General features: G+C 39.5%; 1 protein-coding gene across 1 annotated transcript; it reads right to left on the bottom strand.

The window, feature by feature from the left end:
* Positions 1–487: 487 nt before the first annotated feature.
* Positions 488–12,370, bottom strand: wnt3a (wingless-type MMTV integration site family, member 3A). Its single transcript, XM_053329712.1, has 4 exons — positions 12,258–12,370; positions 7,087–7,328; positions 1,056–1,321; positions 488–967 (listed from the first exon to the last, which is right to left on the bottom strand). Exons 1-4 carry the CDS (start codon positions 12,347–12,349, stop codon positions 488–490), a joined length of 1,080 nt encoding a protein of 359 aa, XP_053185687.1. The 5' UTR covers positions 12,350–12,370.
* Between the last annotated feature and the right edge of the window lie 8,570 nt (positions 12,371–20,940).

Here is a 20,940-nt window from a genome sequence, read left to right as displayed (position 1 = left end):
CAAATTTGTGAAGGAATAAGTTATTAAACACAAAAGAAAATGGGACATTTTCATTGTTTGCCCCATTGACTTGAAAGCATGGGCAATGCTGTACTATTCTCAACAAAAGTAACTACTTGGAAGACAGAAAAAAATCACCAATATGGTGAGTGTCGATTAGCCAACAGTTCTCCTTTCCAGTGTCAGTATATGAAAACTCTTTCATCATCACTATAGACATCAACTTTGTTGTCCTCATCCCCACTTTCACGGTTCATATGGGTGATGTTTCTGATGTCAACATCTACTCAACTGTTCCAGTTCATTAAGGCAGAGACTTGCTCTTTATAGCATCACAGCACAAAATACAAGGCTGTTGTGTCTGTCACTGGAGTCAATGGACAGATCAGACAAGTTCACAGTCTCATGTCTTGGTTTCATTCCTGTATTTGTTCATGTGCCTACTGGTCTTTAAATTTTGGTGAGAAAGCACAAGAACCCAGTGTTGTTATTTGCAGGTGTGCACATCGTAGACTCTCACACACTCCTGACAGCTGACGTAGCAGCACCAGTGGAAAATACAGTGGCACTTCTCTTTTCTCTTCTCAGTCCGGGTGTTGTGGCCTCTGCCACAACAGAGGAGGTCGCACCCATCAATGCCATGGGATGTCAGGTTGCAGATGCGATCACGGGTGCCAAAGGAGCCGGTCTCAGGATTAGGGTCACAGAAATTGGGTGAGCTTTCATAATAAACCAGGTCTCGCTCTGTGGGGGGTTTGAAGTAGTTGTACTTGGGTCTCAGGGTCTCAACCCATCCACGGGATTCCTTATGTTTCTCCACCACCATCTCAGATGCGCTGTCATACTTATCCTTCATGTAGTCACCGATAACTCGGAAGTCAGGCTGAGACCACCAGCATGTCTTGACCTCACAGCTGCCCGAGAGCCCATGGCACTTACACTTCAGGAACATGTTGTCGTTAAGGGACTAATGGAAAAAAAATGGTTAATCAAACACCTGAAAGTAGAAGAACTGATATGACACAAAATGCAAAAAGCCCTTCTTAAAAACTTACCATTCTGCCTGCCTCATTGTTATGGCGGTTCATGGCTGAGCGTGCATCAGGACGATTCTCCCTTGCATCAGCAAACTCCCGGGACACCATGCTCCCAAACTCCACATCCTCACTGCAGCCACCCCACTTCCATCCCTCACCGGGGGGGCCCTTATGGCGTGTGTCACATCCACAGATGGTGGCTAAACCCTCGGCACAAGCACGGGTCACTGCAAATGCCACTCCAGCTGAGGCAATAGCATGAACAAACGCTGACTCTCGGGTGGCTGGAAAGAGAATTACAGATATCTGTGAGACATAGAGCGGAGGAAAAATACTCGAAGACAATGTCCTGCAGAGAAACACTTCTGCAGAAATAAATAATCATGGATTGTCACATGAGTAATGACATTACTCGTGCTAATGATTACTTTCTGTATTAAAGAAAGGTTGCAATATACTATGATGGGGAATATATGTGCTTATTGCAAAAGAATGTACCTTTTATTTGGATAACATATGTTCAGTCTTGCATAATTGCAGTGGCAAATATTTTTCAACCCAATCTAATAAGACAACTTCAAACATAGTGGTTAAGTGGTTAAATTTACATACTCTAGTCAACATTACTATTGTTAGCTGCATGTGTTTAGGTCATATACACCAAGGTGTACCAGTGTGTGGATTCATCCAGCCCAGACATCAATCGTCCTGTCTCTGAATAAGGCCAGCAAGGCCTTTGTCTCTGTCTGACATAGCTAACTGATGACTCAGAGGGATCAGGATCTTCCAAAGAGATGAGAGGAAGAGACGGTCCTGACAGGCCTATAATTAAGAGACTCAATTAAGCTTTTGAAAGGTTTGGAGATGGCCTCACACCGCGGGGACAAATCATAGACACAACACACAGATGGGTGTGATGGGACTGTCCAGATATCCCAGGTGACACTTAGTTGTATTAAAAGTTACAACTAAGGATGTTCATAGCTTCATTATTCCTTGCTTTGCCAGGATTCCTTATTACAGTGAGGTTGCCTTAAATATAGGTAGCTACTTGCATGGTCCTGCACATTTCACACACACAATAAAAGACAGAGAGAAAGACAGAGCAAGTAAATGGAAGCATGAAATGATCAAGGTGATAACCAGGATAACCAGGAGGGCAAAATCAAATTAATTCAATCAATGTCTGCATATGTGTGTGTTTTCAAGAAAGAAAGAGGCAATGCATGTGCATGTTTCTGTCTAAAGAACAAGAAGGACAGAGAAAAAGAAAGAAAAGAAAGCAGGGAGGAGTATAAAGCTAAAGGGAGTAGGGAGCTCCTCCCTTATAGCAGGTTCCAACCAGTTTGAGGACTAAAGGGCATTAGAAACAATGATGCAAGAGAAAAGGTCTACTGTCATCCTCCACCACCCACTTCACACTACTACTGTATGCACACAAGGTTACCAACATTCAACCTGTCCTTACTCAAGCCCCTCTTACTCCATCTAACAGTGTGAACATCATGGATCATTTTTTATTGCAATCAAAGTAACTGAAGACTTTAAGATTTACTGTAAGACACTGTAATTATTTACAATCATCATCCATGATCTAAAACTGTCAATGTACTGTATATACTTCCTGTTTTTTAAATCAAATTATTCAATTTAAGGTGTTCTGTAATTTCCTTTTTTTCTTGATGTTCATTAAATTTTGCGTCACTCAATGACTATGATTATTTATAAAAAATAAGAACCCAAAACGGATCCCTGGGGAACATCTCTGGAAAATTGAAACCTAAAGGATGACTGGCAATGATGCTGCAGAGCATAAAGGGGTGGAGGGATGAAAATGGAAGAGGAAAAGAGGATTATCTTGACATAAAATGAGCAAAGGAGTAGAACTGAGACTAAAACTAAATATGTGCTGACATGTTGGTATGGGGGGCGAAAAGAGGGGAAAAAGATTATTTAAACATTTTTTAAAAACTGGGTAAAATGTTTTAATTGTATTGTTTTGTTACAAGAACAGGGTTACTGCATCCAGAAACCTTCACTATTTAAGCAGATGCAGAACGCAGATGGTTTATAAGAACAATGTGAATCTATGCATTCACCTCACACTGTAAACCTGGTACCAATAAAGTTTAATTTGGTGTGTGACTGAGCCATTTACGGCTGTACTCATATAAACTTCATAAAACTACTACTGATATTACATAGGTTACTTGGTGTTTTGTACAACATGGTGACAACATGTGCTACTAAATACACCTATAACAGCATTCATTTCACCAGAAAACACCAGATCATACATTAGTTCCACTATGTTTCTTGGTTTAAACAGCAGTTTATGGTATTTCAGGACACTTTTCTTCTGACAATGCTCTCCACCAAACTTTGCCAGACCCTGGCAGGCCAAGTGGTCCCTACAACCTGCTGGGGGGTTGAATCCCCTATTGTGCTTCCACTGTCACGCTGTGTTAGTCCCACAATGGGCCCAGATATTTTATATGAAATTTGCCCTGGCCAGTGATTAGTGGGGACCAAGTTAAGTCATAGCAACAGAGAACTATGCATTGGCTGGACCCCGCTTGTCGGCAGACGGGGAAATCCCTATTCAAATGGTTTAATAAAACAATCTAAAGGGCGTGTGAATGGGGAAAAGCACTTTTTCTCCTGCTTAATCTCATGGTTGCGAAGATATTGTGCTCTGAGCAGTGCCCAGCAGGGAGTGGGGCTAAGGTCCCCCCATCAACTCCATTTACCACACCCCTTCTTTCTTTCTTGCCCAGAGTTAATGATATACTGGTGTGCTAGCTTCCCTCCCCCAGCATGGAGAGACATACGTCTCATGAAAAGCAGATACCTCTTAGCTCATCCTAAATAGTTACACTTTCTCATCCTCAGGTCATAGGTCGTAACCCACATCCCCTGACCTTTTCCAGTTAGTTTTAGATGGGACTGAGTGATTTAGGTTAATTTATTAGTTGGATTACCTGGTGCGCAGAATTAGGGTAGGGCAGAAGTACCTACAAAGAATGAAGGTTAGATAAGTCTGATTTACAGCAGGATGAAACCTTGCAATCCTTTCCACATGCTTTACATATTACATAATAGGAGTTTCCTATAAACCACATTTTAATTTAATGGTTTGAAGTAGGATAGTGACAGTGCATGTCTAAACCTGTATGGATGGTAACACCTGTGAAATTGTGACTGTCCACTTTTTGCAGCAAAGTTGCCCCCACTGATTCTATCATATGACTCATAAACTGAAGGGCTGATTATACCCATATAGTGGGTAAGTGTTCAGTAAATACCAAGAATGCCGAAACAGCTCTGGGATCGGCTCTGCGGCCTCAGAACACCTGCGCAGCTTTCTATTACCTTTCATCACAGGCAGATTCCAGCAGTGCATGTTTTGACACTTTACTTAATGTAAATTAATGAGTGCTGACGCAGACATTTGCCTAGAGGTAGGGCTCGTGATTTAGGGTGTGGAGAGAGAGAAACATGGTGAAAGGATGAGACCAAATGTGTAAGGGAGAGAGAAGAACATGTCAATTTTAAAGGCAGAAATTATTTTTCAACTGTTTTATCTTTCGGTACGTGTACATAAGGTTGTGTATACGTGACAGTGTGTACTTAAGATAGAAGCAGGAAAGAAACTTTAAAATATTTCCGTTTCAGTGTTTATTTTATCTTAATCTTAATTCACAAAATTGACCTATCTCCATAAAGGTGCAAGTTTTTCATTCTTCTAGTATTATACTTAATCCACCTCAGTAACACAAACTTCTAACATCCACAGCTAAGGTGAGGAGTACATGGACATTAAGGGCCAACTGATAGGAACTAAGCCTCTTGAGGCCTATAAAGGCACCTACACTCTTCCTTTCAGCTTTGCCCCCAAAAAGGCAGGAGGAAACCGACACACTACAGTCTGAATTGCAGACAAACAGACACCAGTGAGGACAAAGGCCCAGTTGCACAGACAAACACCAGCATCAATCAAATCCAATGAAATGGAAGCCCTCTCCTACTAAGCCCTATCAAAGGCCTGTGAGCCCCTGAGTCACTCTCCTTGGCCTCTGACAAAGGCACTTAATCCAGCCACTTTGACCTCTCACATTATTAAGGGCCTCAGTGACCTTAATCCAATCAAAATGATTTACTAAAGCCCAGTAGCTGCCTCCTCTTTCCAGTCAGTACCCCTGCAATTTAGGCCTGGGAGGGGAGGCACTAGGAGAGATGTGGTGGCATTTTGCACCACAATGGGATTCAGATTGAGAACCCCTATCGTTAGCCACCTACTTGAGCTCAAGCCTCCTCTATCAACTGGCTCAAGAGTTTATTAAAAGCAATTGCCCTAACTAACCTCCAACCCCCCCGTTTACATCAATCTTCTTAAATTAGGTCCCAGACCCTCAACCCCTAATGTTCTGTGCTCATTCTCAAATTTGAAGCCGTTAACTAATTTCCGACTCATACAGAAGAGGAAAAGCAGAAAAAAGCATCATCTTATAAAAAAGCATCTTCTTTTCTTAGTGAAGCCATTAAGATTAAATCCATAAATCCAGGCTGCTATATTTTAATAATGATATTCATGTGTTTAGATAATGTCCATGTTAGACAAAATACAGTACATGCTGATGGTAGATGTAAAATACAGTCAAAACATAGATTGATTAATGACTTTTTTTTGTCATGTTGTGTATTGCACATGGGGGATTTCTGCAGCCTGAGCCCCTGATTAGACCAGAAATGACACACGTCTACAGGTTGTAATGCATCATCACATAATCTACTGGGAGTAATGTGTTTCGTAGAACTCCATAACCCCATAGTTTAAAGTCTTGTGTAATGCACTTCAGAGGGACATACGGCAGAACAATCACAGGGTATTCCCTCCTAAAGAAAACTCCAACAAGACAGAACTCACTCTACTTGACTGTGTACATTATTTCATGTATACAGGCTGCATAGAGCTTGTGCAGTCTAAAATCTATTTAAACAAGGATTTGAATGAGCATAATTAATGATGTGCGCAGGGAGTGCAGCTTTTCTAATGCAAATACAAGATATAGAGGATTTAGAATAGAAGATTTAATCAGCATAGAAGTATGTCACTTTCATTTTTTCCCAGTGATCTTTTTTCAGGTGGTTTGAATTTGTTTCATGATAATCGCATGTAATCGGATGGATGTGGGGACAGTTATACACTCACTGCAGGAGAAATTTTAAGCAGCAGGGACATAATTTGAGGCCAGTGGGGTCAGACAGTGTCATCATAGCTAACAGTAAATAGTACATTTCACTAAAGTACTGTAGGACACTCAATGTGCTTATACTTTGAATTTGATGATACTTTGTATTTCACTACATATCGGGAGGTAATATACTTCTTAACTCATACATTTAGAAAAAGGTGGACTTCTCCCTCTAGGATGGGAGTGAGTTGATGCCCCAAGTGATGGAGTTCAAGTATCTTGGGGTCTTGAAGAAAGATGGAGTGTGAGGTTGAAAGGCAGATCAATGCAGTAGTAGACATTGTAACAGATTCTTGGGGTAAAGAAAGGGCTGAGTCGAAGGAAAGGTTCCCAATTTACCATTCACTCTACATTCTAGCCCTCACCTGTGGTGACAAGTTTGGATTATGACTGAAAGGGATAAATTATACTGGGTACTTTTTTTCTGTGTAATGTATGTGTTCCTCTCATGTTTGTAATGCTGGTAATGTAAACTTTTGACTTCTTCTTACTTTAATAATTGAACTCTGGCTCATTTTTGGGCAAGACAATTTTGTTTGCCCTCTTAAAAAGTTATGAAATGTTTGAGATAAAGTTAGGTGATGTCTTTGATTAATGTTTGTTACAGCTGAGTCAAATAAATTACGAGGATGATGACTAATCCAAAAACCAGGAATTTTGCGGGGGTTAAACAAGAAGAAAATTGCCTAACTGGCTAAGGGCCTGTGGTACACTCACATGTTTTCTGCATTAAATAACTGTGACAAATAATGAAAACAATATAATTATAAAAAACCAAAGCATGTTTGCATTACCTTTATCTAACACTGGCCCAAAAATGGCCAGATTGTCATTGACTGTTGTACAGTTCCAGCGTCGGCCTCTGAACTGGTGCTGGCACTCCTGGATGCCAATCTTCACCCCTTCCGCCACGCTGGGCATGATTTCCACGTAGTTCCGGCAGAAACGCAACTGTTTGGGCACCAGACCTGGGATGCTGCCACATAGGATAGGTTGAGTGCCCAGTGATGAGTACTGGTGGCCCACTGCTAGTGACCTGCAAACAAAGTCACAGTGTCAGTATTTTTACATCAGATGGCATCTCCCTGTGCATTTGTGTTTGTTTCTATTGATTTAAAGTGTCAGACTGATTTCCCTCCCAAGGCCCAGCATAATCTTGTGTCTGTGTATGTTTGATTGAGTGTGTTTGTTTGCTGTATCAGATGCTACCATTAGTTGCATATCCTTTATCCCTTCAACTACCCTTTCTGCCTACACCTGGCCTTTGTGTGTATTGAAATTGCAGCCCTGCTACCACAGAGGCAAGCAGTGTTTCTGTCTAAGATGAAAGTCCACAATGCATCTAGAGGTCTTCATAGACCCTAAGCTGACAACTTGGAAAACTACACCTTGTTATTAACCGCACACTTAACAGGCCTTCAGCTTAGGCTAATAAGAGTGCAAACCCTACATTGAAACTTCAGAGAGTGTATTAAGTGTAACACAGAAACTCACCCCCCCCCTCTTTTCCTTTGAGGAAGGTTCTCTGGGATACAACAAGTGCAAACTTGGTTCACTGATTACATCTCTCTGTCTCGCTGCCTTTATTGCTTTCTCTCTGTCTTTCTGTCTTTATTTTCTCTGTCCTCTCAATTAGGACTGTTAGTGACTAGTAATCATAGAAATGGGATTTCCATTGTGTCATTGAACATTTTGTGATAGTACAATCATATATGACCATTTGTCACTATCTGTCAGCATTTACACATCACAGAAAGCCTTATATATATGTGTATATACTGTGCATATGAAGGTGGTTAATGGACTTGGTTTGGGTGTTATATTCTGTATTACATGATGAAATAAATGCTGTAAGCATTATTGTAATGAATACCATTTTATCTATAAATACATGAACTGCTGACCTTGATCAAAGCTTCAGGAGAAACCTACCAAAAGCAATATTGTGACTACATGATACCATCATAAAAGAGCCAAATTATTTAATAGCAGAGTTCCTATTATCTTTGGCAAATGCTCTACAGAGTAGCTACAAAGTAGCTAGTTGGCAGTCCAGACAAGGCTTCATTTCACATCAACTGTCTATTAAAGATTGAACACTGGCAGCAGTAATCTGATGATCCTCCCCTGAGTGATATAGGGCTTGGTAACAGTTACTATGTCTTCTCGCGCAGAGGCAAAGCCAGAGCAGGTGTGCAGTCTTTCATTGCTCAGTTTAGCTCACTATCTGTTGACCTGTTCGCTGTTGTTCGAGGACTAATCACTGATCACAACACGATTACCAAAACTCCTGACACTGGCCCTGGGCTGTTTTCTTTAAAACCTCACAGCCCCAAAAACTAAAAGCCAAATGACCCTTGGCTGATGGCCTCTAATGGCTTCAAACATGTTGACCTTGAATACCTCAATTATGTATTGAAATGTTGAGGCTGACATATAAATTGCATGTTAAAATGTCTGTTTCAAGATTACATTTTAATGTTGTCTGTCAGGTGTCAAGGTGTGTTTCAGTCATCAGCTGACCTGGTAAGTGAACTATGCTTTCATTTCCCTCGAGCAAATGGCAGAGCTATGTGTCACACTGCTTTTTAACAGAATTTCTTGTCTAATTTCAGCAGACTAGACCGCTATGGTTAATCATAAATGAGACATGCAGTAAGCAAGCAATGACAAGTTGAAAATGACTTCAGAGGACATCACACTTGGATCTGCATCTGCAGTTTGTCAGCAATATCCATCAATAAACATGGGCACTCCTGTTACAAATTGACCTCTATTTGGCCCTTGTCAGTCCATATACCCTGAAGCACATCATTCCCAGCAGAAACCTGAGTCCACATCCCAAAGTGGCACAGATTTTTGGTTTACTGAGACGGAAGTGAAGTGGAAACAAGTGCGGCAGGCTTGCATTTTTTATAAGTATAGTCGCTTGTCAGTCAAGTCTTGAACCTCATCTGCTTGTTTATTCTATCACAGAAGAAAAAAGTGCGCTACGGCTGAAAGTTTCGTTAAGAAATGAGCACAAATGTATCTGAACAGTAGAAAATTATATATAACAAAGATGTATTTTTGAAAAGTGTTGCATTTTACATTAGTTGAGCTAGAAACAGCAGTTTTCTCTGGTCAGATTATGTAATGAGCCTCAGTACTCATCAGAACTACACATGTGAGGGTCTATTTACATGCATTTCTACCAGGTCATTTTCTTGAACCATCTCACATAAAATCATCATGAGTCAATATGCTTAGGTTGCTCTACTCATACCACTCTATGTGTCTGTCTCAATGGGGCTGAGTAATCCACAAAACTTCTTCCTGTGTTAGGAAATGGCCCAAGAGAGGAGGCAGGGCATGTTCTACCAGGGATGATTTATGATTTTTTTAAGGAGCTATTGAATAAAGAACAGTGTTGTTGGATACCAGCTCTAACAAATATTTACACATAACTTCTGGTATTTTATGTATTGAGGGCTCTTGATGTCATTCCTTTCTAATTCCTACAGAAAAATCCATCCATGCTTCAGCTGCTCTCTGAATAAACTGATGGTCAATATAACAGAATGTATGTTCCCAGGAACTGAGCTTGTTCCCTGCTACAAATGAACACTTTAGTTAAAACTGTTACAAATAAATACTTAAGCAAAACATGCATTGCATTCGATTTTTTGTCTCAGTACAGACTTTCCCCCTCTCATCTAAGTGTATCCAGCACAGGTTTAATGCATATTTCAGCAAGCCCAAGCAGGGTACCTTAGAATTACCACTTTACTTGTGGGCCCTGGGGCCTTGGAGCCGACTTTGACATCAAGAGAATATGTTTTGGAAAAGGAATGTGCGGCAAGCTTTCACCTCCAGGTATTTATCTTCTAAGGTGGGGTGGACTAGAGAAGGGGGTGGTGGTGAGGCGGCGGGTGCAGTCAGGCTATGTCATGGCAGGTTGAGAAGAGACAGACATGAACCTGTCTTAGTGCAGATCCCCAGAGACTACTGTGGTACAGAGGGTGAGCGCGATGCAGCTCTGATGGCCACTTAAATCCAAGTTCAGCAGCTGCTGTCAGCAAAACATCACCAGTTTCTTTTCATAGAAGTGATAGCTCTCTGATAGTTGACGTGCAGTTTGCAAACGGAGAGACAATGCAATAATACTGAGTGGATTCAATAGAAACTGCGTTATTTGACTTGGGATGAGTTGCCATGGGACAAAAAAAGAAAAAAAAACACCAGTAGACTCACAAGAAAGAAAAAAAAAAGTTCAGTATTACGTCAAAGAGTCAAGACTCAAAGGTGACTTCATGTGCTACTTTTGCAGTCAAAGATTGTTTGTATTAGTAGGAGTGATACAGCAAACCTGCTACCGTTATGTTTACTTGCCACTCTTTTGCTTAGTACTTGAGTTGCTGCAGGGTTTCTGTTATGACAGAATGGAAACCTGCCTTCCATTGTGTCATTCATAAGTGGCTCCACAAGAAAGAAATGGAAAAAAAAGGCTTGTATGGAGATTGAAATTCAAGGCCTTTCTTTGCTCCGTTTGCCAGATACACAGCATTGACACACACTGGCAACCAGAAAGAAAGAAAGAAACATGTTCATGTATGATGGTTAAAACACACACATCCTACAAAAGATATTTTGAACATCAAGCGTCTTGGAAAAGCATCCAGTGTGTATGCATGTGCTAACTCTGAGAAGCAGGAGTGTGCTGATTTGGGCCAGTCTTTTTCCATCTCTCAGTGCAGAGGGCCCACTGTTATATCAGGATTTCCTTCCAGCTGAGCGTGTAATTAGTTTCTCATCAGTATTACCACCAGGGGACCCATTAAGGGAAGTAGATTAGGTTACACCCAATATCTGACCAACAACCAAATATTGAATGATTTACTAAAAAAAAAGATATTTGTGATTGATGAGTGTGTCTGATAATTGAAGCACAAACATTGTTAAATCAGGCAAGAGCTGCTCCACAGTAAGTGACAGTAGCCTATATTTATCAAAAATAAAATGTGAACAAACTGATCAATAACAATACCTGTCATTCAACAAATAATTAGGTTACTGTACCATTCCTTTACAGTGTCATTAGTGTACACACTGCAGTGACTTGTTGCCTCTTGTGTGATTAAAGAGAGAGAGAGAATGCAAGAAAGGCATCAGTTATTGTCAGTGTCATTAATGTTAAATGCTGCAGTCCTCACAAGAAATGTGATTTTTAATATTTTTGATTTTAGGAACATTATGAAAATGAAGAGGAACTGGTGACAGCATATACTGCACCCACTTGTGAAGCTTGTAAAGCCTTTGTTTATATTTCAAATTGAGGGAATAGTCAAAATTAAATTTCAAGTGTTCCCTACTAACATCAATTTAACCATCATCATCATTAAACACCATACATACATATCAGTATGCTCATGAGCATCCCTTGTATTAAGGCTAAACCTGGGAAAGATTTGTGCCACTTTGACCCCTTTCCCACACAAAAACACACACACACACACACACACACACACACACACACACTTGCAAGCACACAAACTTTGCACCTGCTGCACTCTGAATATATGAAAATTGCTCTGCTTCAAGTCAAATATCAGTGGTCATACTATTATACTATAAATACTGAGGTTGTTAGGGGAATAATATACATTAAAATAATTTGTCGTCCACAATTTTAGTCAGTAAGTGCTGCTGTCTACAAACCTGTTACATGTTTTATAATCAAAAGCGTCATTGACTCACGTGTTTTCTTTCAAGCCATTGAGCCTTTACATCTTAGATAATGAACACTCATGTCAAACGTCTCAAAATCAAGCTGGAACAACCTTTTTTCGTTTAACCATCAGTGCACTTCAATGGCACGCTTCTAATTGCAACTAAAACAAATCAAAGCGGATTATCAGCAACTCCTGAGCATGTCTTAAAAACGCGTCGCCATTTGTCAAGGGATAATAATGAAAATAAAACTTACCACCAGATGGGATAACTTGCCATGGCATGCGTAAGCCCACAGAGCAACAGGAAACATCCAAAGTATATCATCCTTAAAGTTTCGCAAAACATCTCCAGCAGAATGCCTTCATGCGCGCTCTTACGCGCACAGAAATTTTAACTGAGGAGCAAAAACGGAATCTGCACTGATGGATGTTTATTTCTATCCTCCAGAAAAAAGGAACAAAAAGAAAAAAAAATTGAGAGACAATCTATCTTTCGCGACTACTCGTGGCAGAACTCGGGAGCCAAATATTAAAAGTTAAGCGCTGCTTGCTTCTTTAGGACCCAATCAGCAGGTATCGCCAAAGGGTGAATTGTGATGATATGTTCTCTCTCTGTTCTCCAGTCAGTCAGTTTGGACTCAGACACCTGAATGAACTAATTTTAAGATGTGTTTTAGTGCTCATTGAGAATTGGTCGCATTAGCATGCAGTGTGTGTGTGATATATAATGTAGTTTAAAGGAGAGAGGGAGGGTCTGAGGGGTTTTAAATAGACATCGGAACCCCTGTGGATTGCGTAGCTATAACAACCTGTCCGGATTTCACTCCCTGGCTTGAAGCTTCTAAAATGCAGAAATAAATATGTGTGAATTGCTTGAGACCATTATTAACGTCGCCAGTCCTTTATTTGTGGCTGTTTGCAATGAATGCAAAATGAAAAGTTTAGACGTTTTTCTTGTGTAGTGATGGATTCACAACGAATTAAATAAACTAAACGGATAAATTGCTATTAGATTTTCTTTTTAAATAATTGACATCTATCGCATCGTATTTATTGGTGATAGAAAACTAAAACCGTCGACTCTGTTAATACACTTTTAATATGATCTGATGTTTTTACTAAATTGAAAAAAGTATTTTAATGTTCTTATCGTCATAAATTAGACGTCTCCTGAGGTGTAGATAAATGCCATATTTGCAGTATTAATTAAGGAGGGAAAATAGTTTTTTTTCCTCAAAGCTTTTTACCTACTGCACTTTTACAAACGTGTTGTGTTTACAGCCTGGAGAGCCAATAACTGCCTGCACCACGATAAGCTGCCAGATTGCTTATTCCAACGAAAATATCCGATAAAGTTGGCCGCACCACTGACTCTAAAAGGCAGACTGTCTGTTTCCCTTTCTCAATGTCAAGTGGCTGTTGATGGCTGATCTAATAGGAGGTGGACCGGTATCTCCACTTACAGGCACTGATGCTCATCCGAAGATTAAAAAAAATATATCTGTAGGGTAATTGCGCAACCTCAGTGACAAACAGGGTTGTAAAGAGGGAACAAAAAGTAAATCTCTCTATTTAACTCAAGTAATGTTTTTAGTTTTTAGTTGGTAATTAAATAATTAGACTAGTGATTATTGAAAGTACTGAATAATGATTGCCTACCAAATAGATGTTTCAGCAGATTTGCTGCAAGGAGAGACTGATCACAAATGGAATGTTCACGAAGATAAAATTGTCCAAAAGCAGGAAAAAGTAGTGCATAAGAAAAATGCTGTATATGGCTGTTCTTTTTAAACATATAGCAGTTTAAGACTCACAGCAGCAGATTTTAGCTTAATTTTAGATTAATAACGCGAATGCATGACAGTTCTCACACTCAATGAGTTTAAAAGAGACTGCAGCTTTTTAACATCAATCTATAAAATTAAATAGAAACGAATTTTTCATCAAAATATCTTGATTGAGCATTTATTGGATTCGACTTTTAAATCCACTTACATACTGTCCGAACAATTTTAATTAACGTTAATTAATACAGGACGTTTATATTTCATCATTTAAGTGTTTTTTAAAGGACTAATCTCCAAATTGCGGTTAAATGAGGCCATTAATTAGTGTTTGACCTTTTCTGTTCATTTCCTCCTGTTGTTTACTCGTTCACAGGTGCATAACTCGTCTTTCAGTCTTACAATAGACTATTTATCTATTCAGTCGGACTGCCATTGTTGTCTAATTTCCAAAAAGTGTTCATATGCTTAACGTTAATAACTTGCCCGGAGGTAAGGTAATTCATCCAGCAGCCGATTTAGACAGGGTGAAGAAAAGAAGTGAGTGCCATCTAGTGGACGTTCATGTGCACTAAGCCTGATTGACCCAAGACCTTTACAGCTTAAAGTAAAACATGAGACTGAAATGTAACTTTAACGCCGTGTGCTGGAAATTAATTGAGGATAGTTTTTGGTACTTTTTTTTGGTACCATTACTTGAATATTTTTTGTGTATTGAATTAGTTTTCTGCAACTTTATACTTCTTCTCCTCTACATTTCATAGGGAAATATTTATGATTTTTACGTGACTACCTTTTGACAGCTGCAGTTACATTGCAGATTTTACACATTAAACACATTATAAAGTAGGTTACCTACAGTAGACAACATTAGTAATACATCAGTAATAATAATTCATTTATATAATGTACAATGATATCTACAATGATAACCCTGAATATTCTGCTGCATTAGTTTTACTTTTGATAGTTTCAGTGCGTTTTGCAGATAACACACATTATTTTTAATGCATGGATCAATGTTTTTTTTTATTTTAATGTTGTATTTTTACTTTGTGGTATTTCTACTTTTTAAACACCTGACCAGGACACGTCTTTTACCACTGTTCACAACATCAAGGGTGATTATTAATAACATTTGATAAACAAACATTAAAATTAGACTCAACATTCCAGCAATGAAAAGGATTATGACTGAAGTAGTAGTTGTTACAGTATAACTGTAATAGTAATAGGAAAATGAATAATTGGCAAATAAGTTGTACATAACTTTTTGCTTTTATAGCACTGCACCAACAACTACTGCTGATACTACCTCTGTTATTACAACAACAGCCACCACTAGTTTTACTGCCACCACTACTGATAATACAATAATTCCATGATAACTTACTGGAAACTAGGAGAGCTTCACAGAGGAGTAAATAGGTTTTGGGCAGCTGCGGAGGGGGAAATCTGGACTATGGAGGCATGAAGTGAGAATTCAGAGCAGTTATGAAATGGGCATTTTCCTCTCCCCAGTAGCTGTCAGCACTGGCACTGAAGCCAAGTCAGCAAGGGTGTTAAATGCATGAGAAAAAAATGTGATGCCTGTTCAGCTCAGTAAAGCAAATGTATGTCTGGAGCACTGGTGATAATCTTAAAGTACTTAACAACTGTGTCAAATATGTTTAACTCCTTCATACCATAAAAATCAACACATTTTCAGTCAGTGAACACACTTTACCAACATAATGTCCCTCCCTCTCTGCAGTTGATCCATTCAGATTTCCCCCCACTGAGCAAACAGAAGGACATCATGGCACCTCTGTGTGCCCATGGTGACCTCACTGTGATGGTGATGTCATTTAGCAACATGCTGTTAGCACCAAGTCATGTCCGACAAGTGAGTCTTGTCGTTGCTCTGCATCATAGCTCTCAGTCAGACTCCCTCCACTTGACATAACACAGCCACACTAACATCATGCTATACACAAATATTGAACTAATCACATTTTCATGACTTCACTGAGTTTTCCTTGAATATTTTCCTGATGCGCCATGAAGCTTTTAATGCTCATTTGTGCATTCAAGGGTTCTAATAAGGTGCAATAAACACAGAAAACATTTGATTAATGCACAGTTTATGTGTACTGTATTTAAGACCAGTGGTTTGTACAAATGTGACAGCACCACTAGATGTCAGCATTGTAGTGGAATTATATAATGTCAATTGTCATAGCTGAATTTGAGAATAGAAAAAAATCTCAATTGGAAGCACATGTGGTCCATATTTTTTTTTTGTGAAACGTTAAGGCAAGGCAAGTTCATTTTCATAGCACCTTTCGAAAACAGAAGCCATTCAAAGTGCTTTACATAAAGCAAAAATAGCATTAGAACAATTTTTTAAAACACAAAAAACATTTCTTAAATATAATCCATTAGAAATAAAATAAATGATAGATATGAAGTAAGATAAAATATAGTAACGAAAAACAAAACAGAAACAAAAAAAGATAAGAAAAAAGAAAGAAATGAGACCCAAAATGGAGACTGGAAATAAAGTAATAAAACGGAAGTACTTAATCAGTCCAAGTGTGTTCTTTTGTGCTCGTATTCAATATGAATTCAACTTCAACAGTTTAACAATATCAATTAAAAAAAATATATTTTTTAGATGTTTTGAGTTACAGTCTGTGGTGGATTATCTTGACAGGGACCTGCCTCAGAAAAATAAGGTTTCTGTTTAGTTCAAGCAAGCATTTAAGAAAACTAAAATAATGCAGACCGAGCACTGTGACAACATAAGTCAATGATAGAATTTACTACACACTAGTAATAATCTGTGATGTGTTGTTGAATGCTTTTTTTCTGTAGAAGATCATCAAAAACAAACCCAGATGTAAAAGACAAAGCAAAGATGACTAAAAGCGCTTCTAATGATGACTACATTCTCTGTTTGAATTATAAACTTTATGGGGAAAAGGAGGAGAGGTGTGTCTTCATAGTTATGACACACCCTAGGAGCTCACACCTGGAAACAACTTATTACTTTCCCTTGCACTCCTCCGTTGGTCTCCAGACATGGGAAACAAAGCAAAGGGTCTGCCTCTGCTTTGACTTTATCGTCAGGATGGGCATTACCGCAGGCGTTGACGTCCCTATCTCCCCAGCTCGCCTCTTGGCAATACAGGGTGTAAAAAGGACTGATAAGGGAAATCATGGGAGACGACTTCCAATCTTAATGTAAACTGTCTTGGAAATCTCTTAGGTCAGAGTTGTTGCTTTTGAACACATTACACACCTATAACATGTCATTCACTGAATGGTAGGTTATGCTAACTGAGCAGGGTCATGAATATGTAGTCCAGCCATGTATGGGTGACAACGAGTGACAAATGAGTAATGATAAATATTTCCATTCTGTACAAAAACCAAAGTGTAAAACTGACAACTGAGATCAAAGGGAAGTTATGTAATAGTTAAGTAATGGACTTCTTGGCCGGGCTCCGTGACTTCCTGGAGTCTTGTCGTCAGTGTCAGGTTGTTCAGTTTTTGTATGGATTAAACAAATAAGATATAACTTGTTAATTAGTGAGCTTTAGGGGTGTTGGTAGATGGATTTTGTTAATTTTGGATGGACCCAGGGTGTTTCCCCTTGTTTCCAGTCTTTATTCTTAGTTAACCATCTCCACTCTCCAGGTCCATAGGTATCTAACTCTTGGCAAGAAAACATGTATATTTCCCAAAATGTCAAACTACTCCTTAATTTGTCATCTGTATTATGAGTAAAGAGGTTACAACTGATTTCTAGGGACTGAAAACATGTGCACCTGAAGGCCTGAAATCATTTTGCCTAACTGCATGTGTAGCATGTAACGTCTCATTTTGTCTACAACTGGAGTCTGGAGTCTCTAACATATTATGATGGGAGTCTTTGGTCACAAGGTTTTTCCTCAGAGGGACTTAGATAGTTGTGTTAGTGCTGAGGTCACACATTAAGGAAGCGGGATGAAGCTCTGGAGGCCAGAAAACAAGAAGAGACAACACAGCTTTAATTACAGGAACAGCCCTGCTGTCATATTAGGGTGCAGTGTTTTCTATCAAGTGCTCAGAGCGAGACAGAGAGAGAGATGCTCCATTTCCCCACCTTCTTTCAGTCTGTTCTTCTTCCCTAGTCTTTTCCACACAATGACACTTTCTTCTGGGTCATCCCAGGTCACAATCAGCTGAGAGCGAAGGCTGTGCCGACTGCAGCTGCTCAGCTGGACTCTGTCTTGTTTCATTAATGCTAAGTAAACCAGATCATACCATCCCATCAACACCATCTGCTGGTCAAGAGCGAGACCCATTCACTATACCTCTACCATATCGTCTGTCTACGTATGTTGCGACCTGTACTCGGATTGCTAACGTGTCACTACCCTTACTGTTGAGACTGTGTTGTGTCATTGTAGATGCTTTCTCCAGTGAAACAAACTCAACCTGGATGAATGGCTGTGTTTGCTCAAGGGCAAATTGAAAATTGTGATTCTGTAAACACCATTCAAGCATGCTGTTTCACAAGTTGCTGGGAAACCAAAGAATGGATAGTATTTTGTGGCTTTGGCAATAAAAGACCTAGTAGAGTGTAGTTTGATATTACTGTCAGATATTAATGTCATTGTTTGCAAGAAAGGAAATGTAACTAATGCTTGGATGAGCAAAGCTGTTGGCTGCCAATGGGATGGAAATGTTGGAAAAATGAACCAAACTAGGCCTTTGAAAAAAAAGTTTCTCTAACATCACACCAAACTTAATCTTTAGTAAAAAACAACCAAGATTTTTCATGTTACTTCCAGTTGTTCACTGTCCAACACTCCCATGGTTACACTGCAGCAACAGCAGCTTAGATGTGCCTACTTAAACACCTTCAAGAATGGACAAGCCACAGCATGCTCACTTACAATTTGGCTCAAGTGTGTCATAACACTTCACTAGAAAATATGCATGGACCATAGGTTACATGCCATAAATGAAGCACTTGGATTATGTTCCACTACAATGTGTTTTTGATTGTAAGGTGCTCCCTCTTTAAACTGATGCTACTGTTTTTCTTTCTGCGCACAAGGTAAATCCAGGAAACACTATTAAGCAATCATTTTGTAATCCTCTAAGATGTGTGGATGTCTTTTTGGAGGTGTAGATTCTTCATTTTGTTAGTTTCTTGTTGTAAGTTGTGAAAAGATCTGGCTATTTTTTGCTTCTTTTATTCTGCATTTTGATTTGTTGCTCTCTGCAATGCAATCAAACCAACACAGGTGGTTGACAGTGCTCTTGGGTTTCAAAAACAACAGCTACCTCCCCAGCCCCTGAAGACGGACTTTTCCTGAATCCAGAATCCTGAGAACTGCTGCACATGGTGCACCCGATGCCTGAAACAGCAGAGTGGCGCAGACGCACCGTCAGCCTCCAAACCTAAGCCACAAATTATGTCTGGTACATGGAAAAGATCATGTGGCCCTGCAGCGGAGTAGGGGTGGTGAGAATGAGGAGTTTGGTGGTAACTGGGTTGGGATTGGACGGATACGATTTACATTCCTCTCCAGGGATGTGATATCAAGACAAGGTCAGACCAAGGCTAATACATAAGACTCTGAGGGGAGGGAGGAGGAGGAATATAATCTGAATGGCTCTTTACTAAAACTGAATTTAAAAAAAGAACGAATCAATACCATATTGCATGAGATACAATCTGCCTTGCATTATATTACTGTAATTATCTTTGCAGATCTCCCAATTTATCAGATCTTTGTTGACAGGTAGCAGATGCTTCGCTTGTCAAAAACATATACTGTTTTGAATGTTTTTTGCCCCTTTCAAGGAAATACCTCCAACTCCATCAACATCCTTCAGCACATTCCATCTCATTTGAATAGTCGGTGCACACACTAACCTCAATGCCCAGAGGAACCTCATTGTAATTGCAAAGAAATGTAACACTGCAGGCTAACACTCTAATCTGAACTCGGTATTCTGGTCACATATGGAGCTGAAGCTACACTATTACTTAAGAGTGACTTTCTCATGGATATCTGATATGGCCGTTTTTAGACGGGACTTTAATATTCACATATGATATATGTTTTATTCAATTCTATGCATGAACAGTTTCTGAGTGAGAATTGCTGAAAACAGAGACACAGAGAAGGGTGGTATCTCCAACAGCAGGGAGGGAAATACTTCTGACAACCTAAAGAGATTAGTGTCTATTACCAAACAAATTTCTGCTACCACCTACAACACTTATGACAACCCTCAGTTCAATCCTCATAGGAGTCCGGGTAAGAAACCACACACTTTTGTCCACATGCTCATGTTCCCTCGACACCAGAATGAAACAAGCTCTGCTTTCTTGGTTGCCTGGTCTGAGAAAAAAAGAAGAAGAGGGGGGCGAGAGTGTCTTAAGAAGGGTGTGGGAATCAATTATTCCACTCAAGAGACGTGCAGGACCAGTGGGTATTGCTTGGGATTAGTGTCCATTCTTGTCATGTACTGACAAAACCTCCTGCTGATCTCCTTAAAACCAGGTGTTATTAAGAAGCAAGGCCCTTACTGGGGGCATATAGGCTTTTGAATACCCTTTAGAATTGAGTGACAAGCTTATAATGTTAAAAAAAATGCATTCCTGTGCTTTCATGTGCTCACCTGTATGAATTCTCAAATTATATTGAGCATTAGTTGAAAGTGAAATCATGCAAAAAGCACATTTGTAGGATTTAGCTGTGACTGCACTGACTAATACTATTCTACATGGATATATCTGTCTTCTTGTGTGGAAATTAGATTATATATCATTTTACGATGCTGTCATACTCACTCATACTCAAATAATGATTATACGATGTGTAAAAGCTTAAAAACTGGCAATCTGTTGACGGGAGTGATCATCAGATGTAGGTATCATGTGAAATGTGCAACCATAATTATCAGCCGCGTTCACTTTAATCTCTAATTTGAGGTGCTATTTTGTTTACACACAGTAAGTAAAAAGTTGGCCCCTGTGAAGCCACTTGGCCCATATGTGGCTGTTTGTGATCTGCAGTGAATGGGCTGGATATTGTTTGAGATAGGGAATGAATAGACTTCATCCCGAATCCTGGCAGCAGCGCTCCCCAGGTGTAGCTGAGAAAAC

Source organism: Scomber japonicus, chromosome 12 (assembly GCF_027409825.1).
Source record: "Scomber japonicus isolate fScoJap1 chromosome 12, fScoJap1.pri, whole genome shotgun sequence".
NCBI classification, from domain to species: Eukaryota; Metazoa; Chordata; class Actinopteri; order Scombriformes; family Scombridae; genus Scomber; species Scomber japonicus.
This window is presented reverse-complemented; position numbering and strand designations above follow the sequence as displayed.

Coding starts and splice junctions, on each gene's coding strand:
- wnt3a (XM_053329712.1), bottom strand. CDS start 12,349: ATGTTTTGCGAAACTTTAAGGATGATATACTTTGGATGTTTCCTGTTG. Junction 1,322..7,086: donor TGGGCCAGTGTTAGATAAAG/GTAATGCAAACA, acceptor TTCTCTTTCCAG/CCACCCGAGAGTCAGCGTTT. Junction 968..1,055: donor ACAATGAGGCAGGCAGAATG/GTAAGTTTTTAA, acceptor TTTTTCCATTAG/TCCCTTAACGACAACATGTT.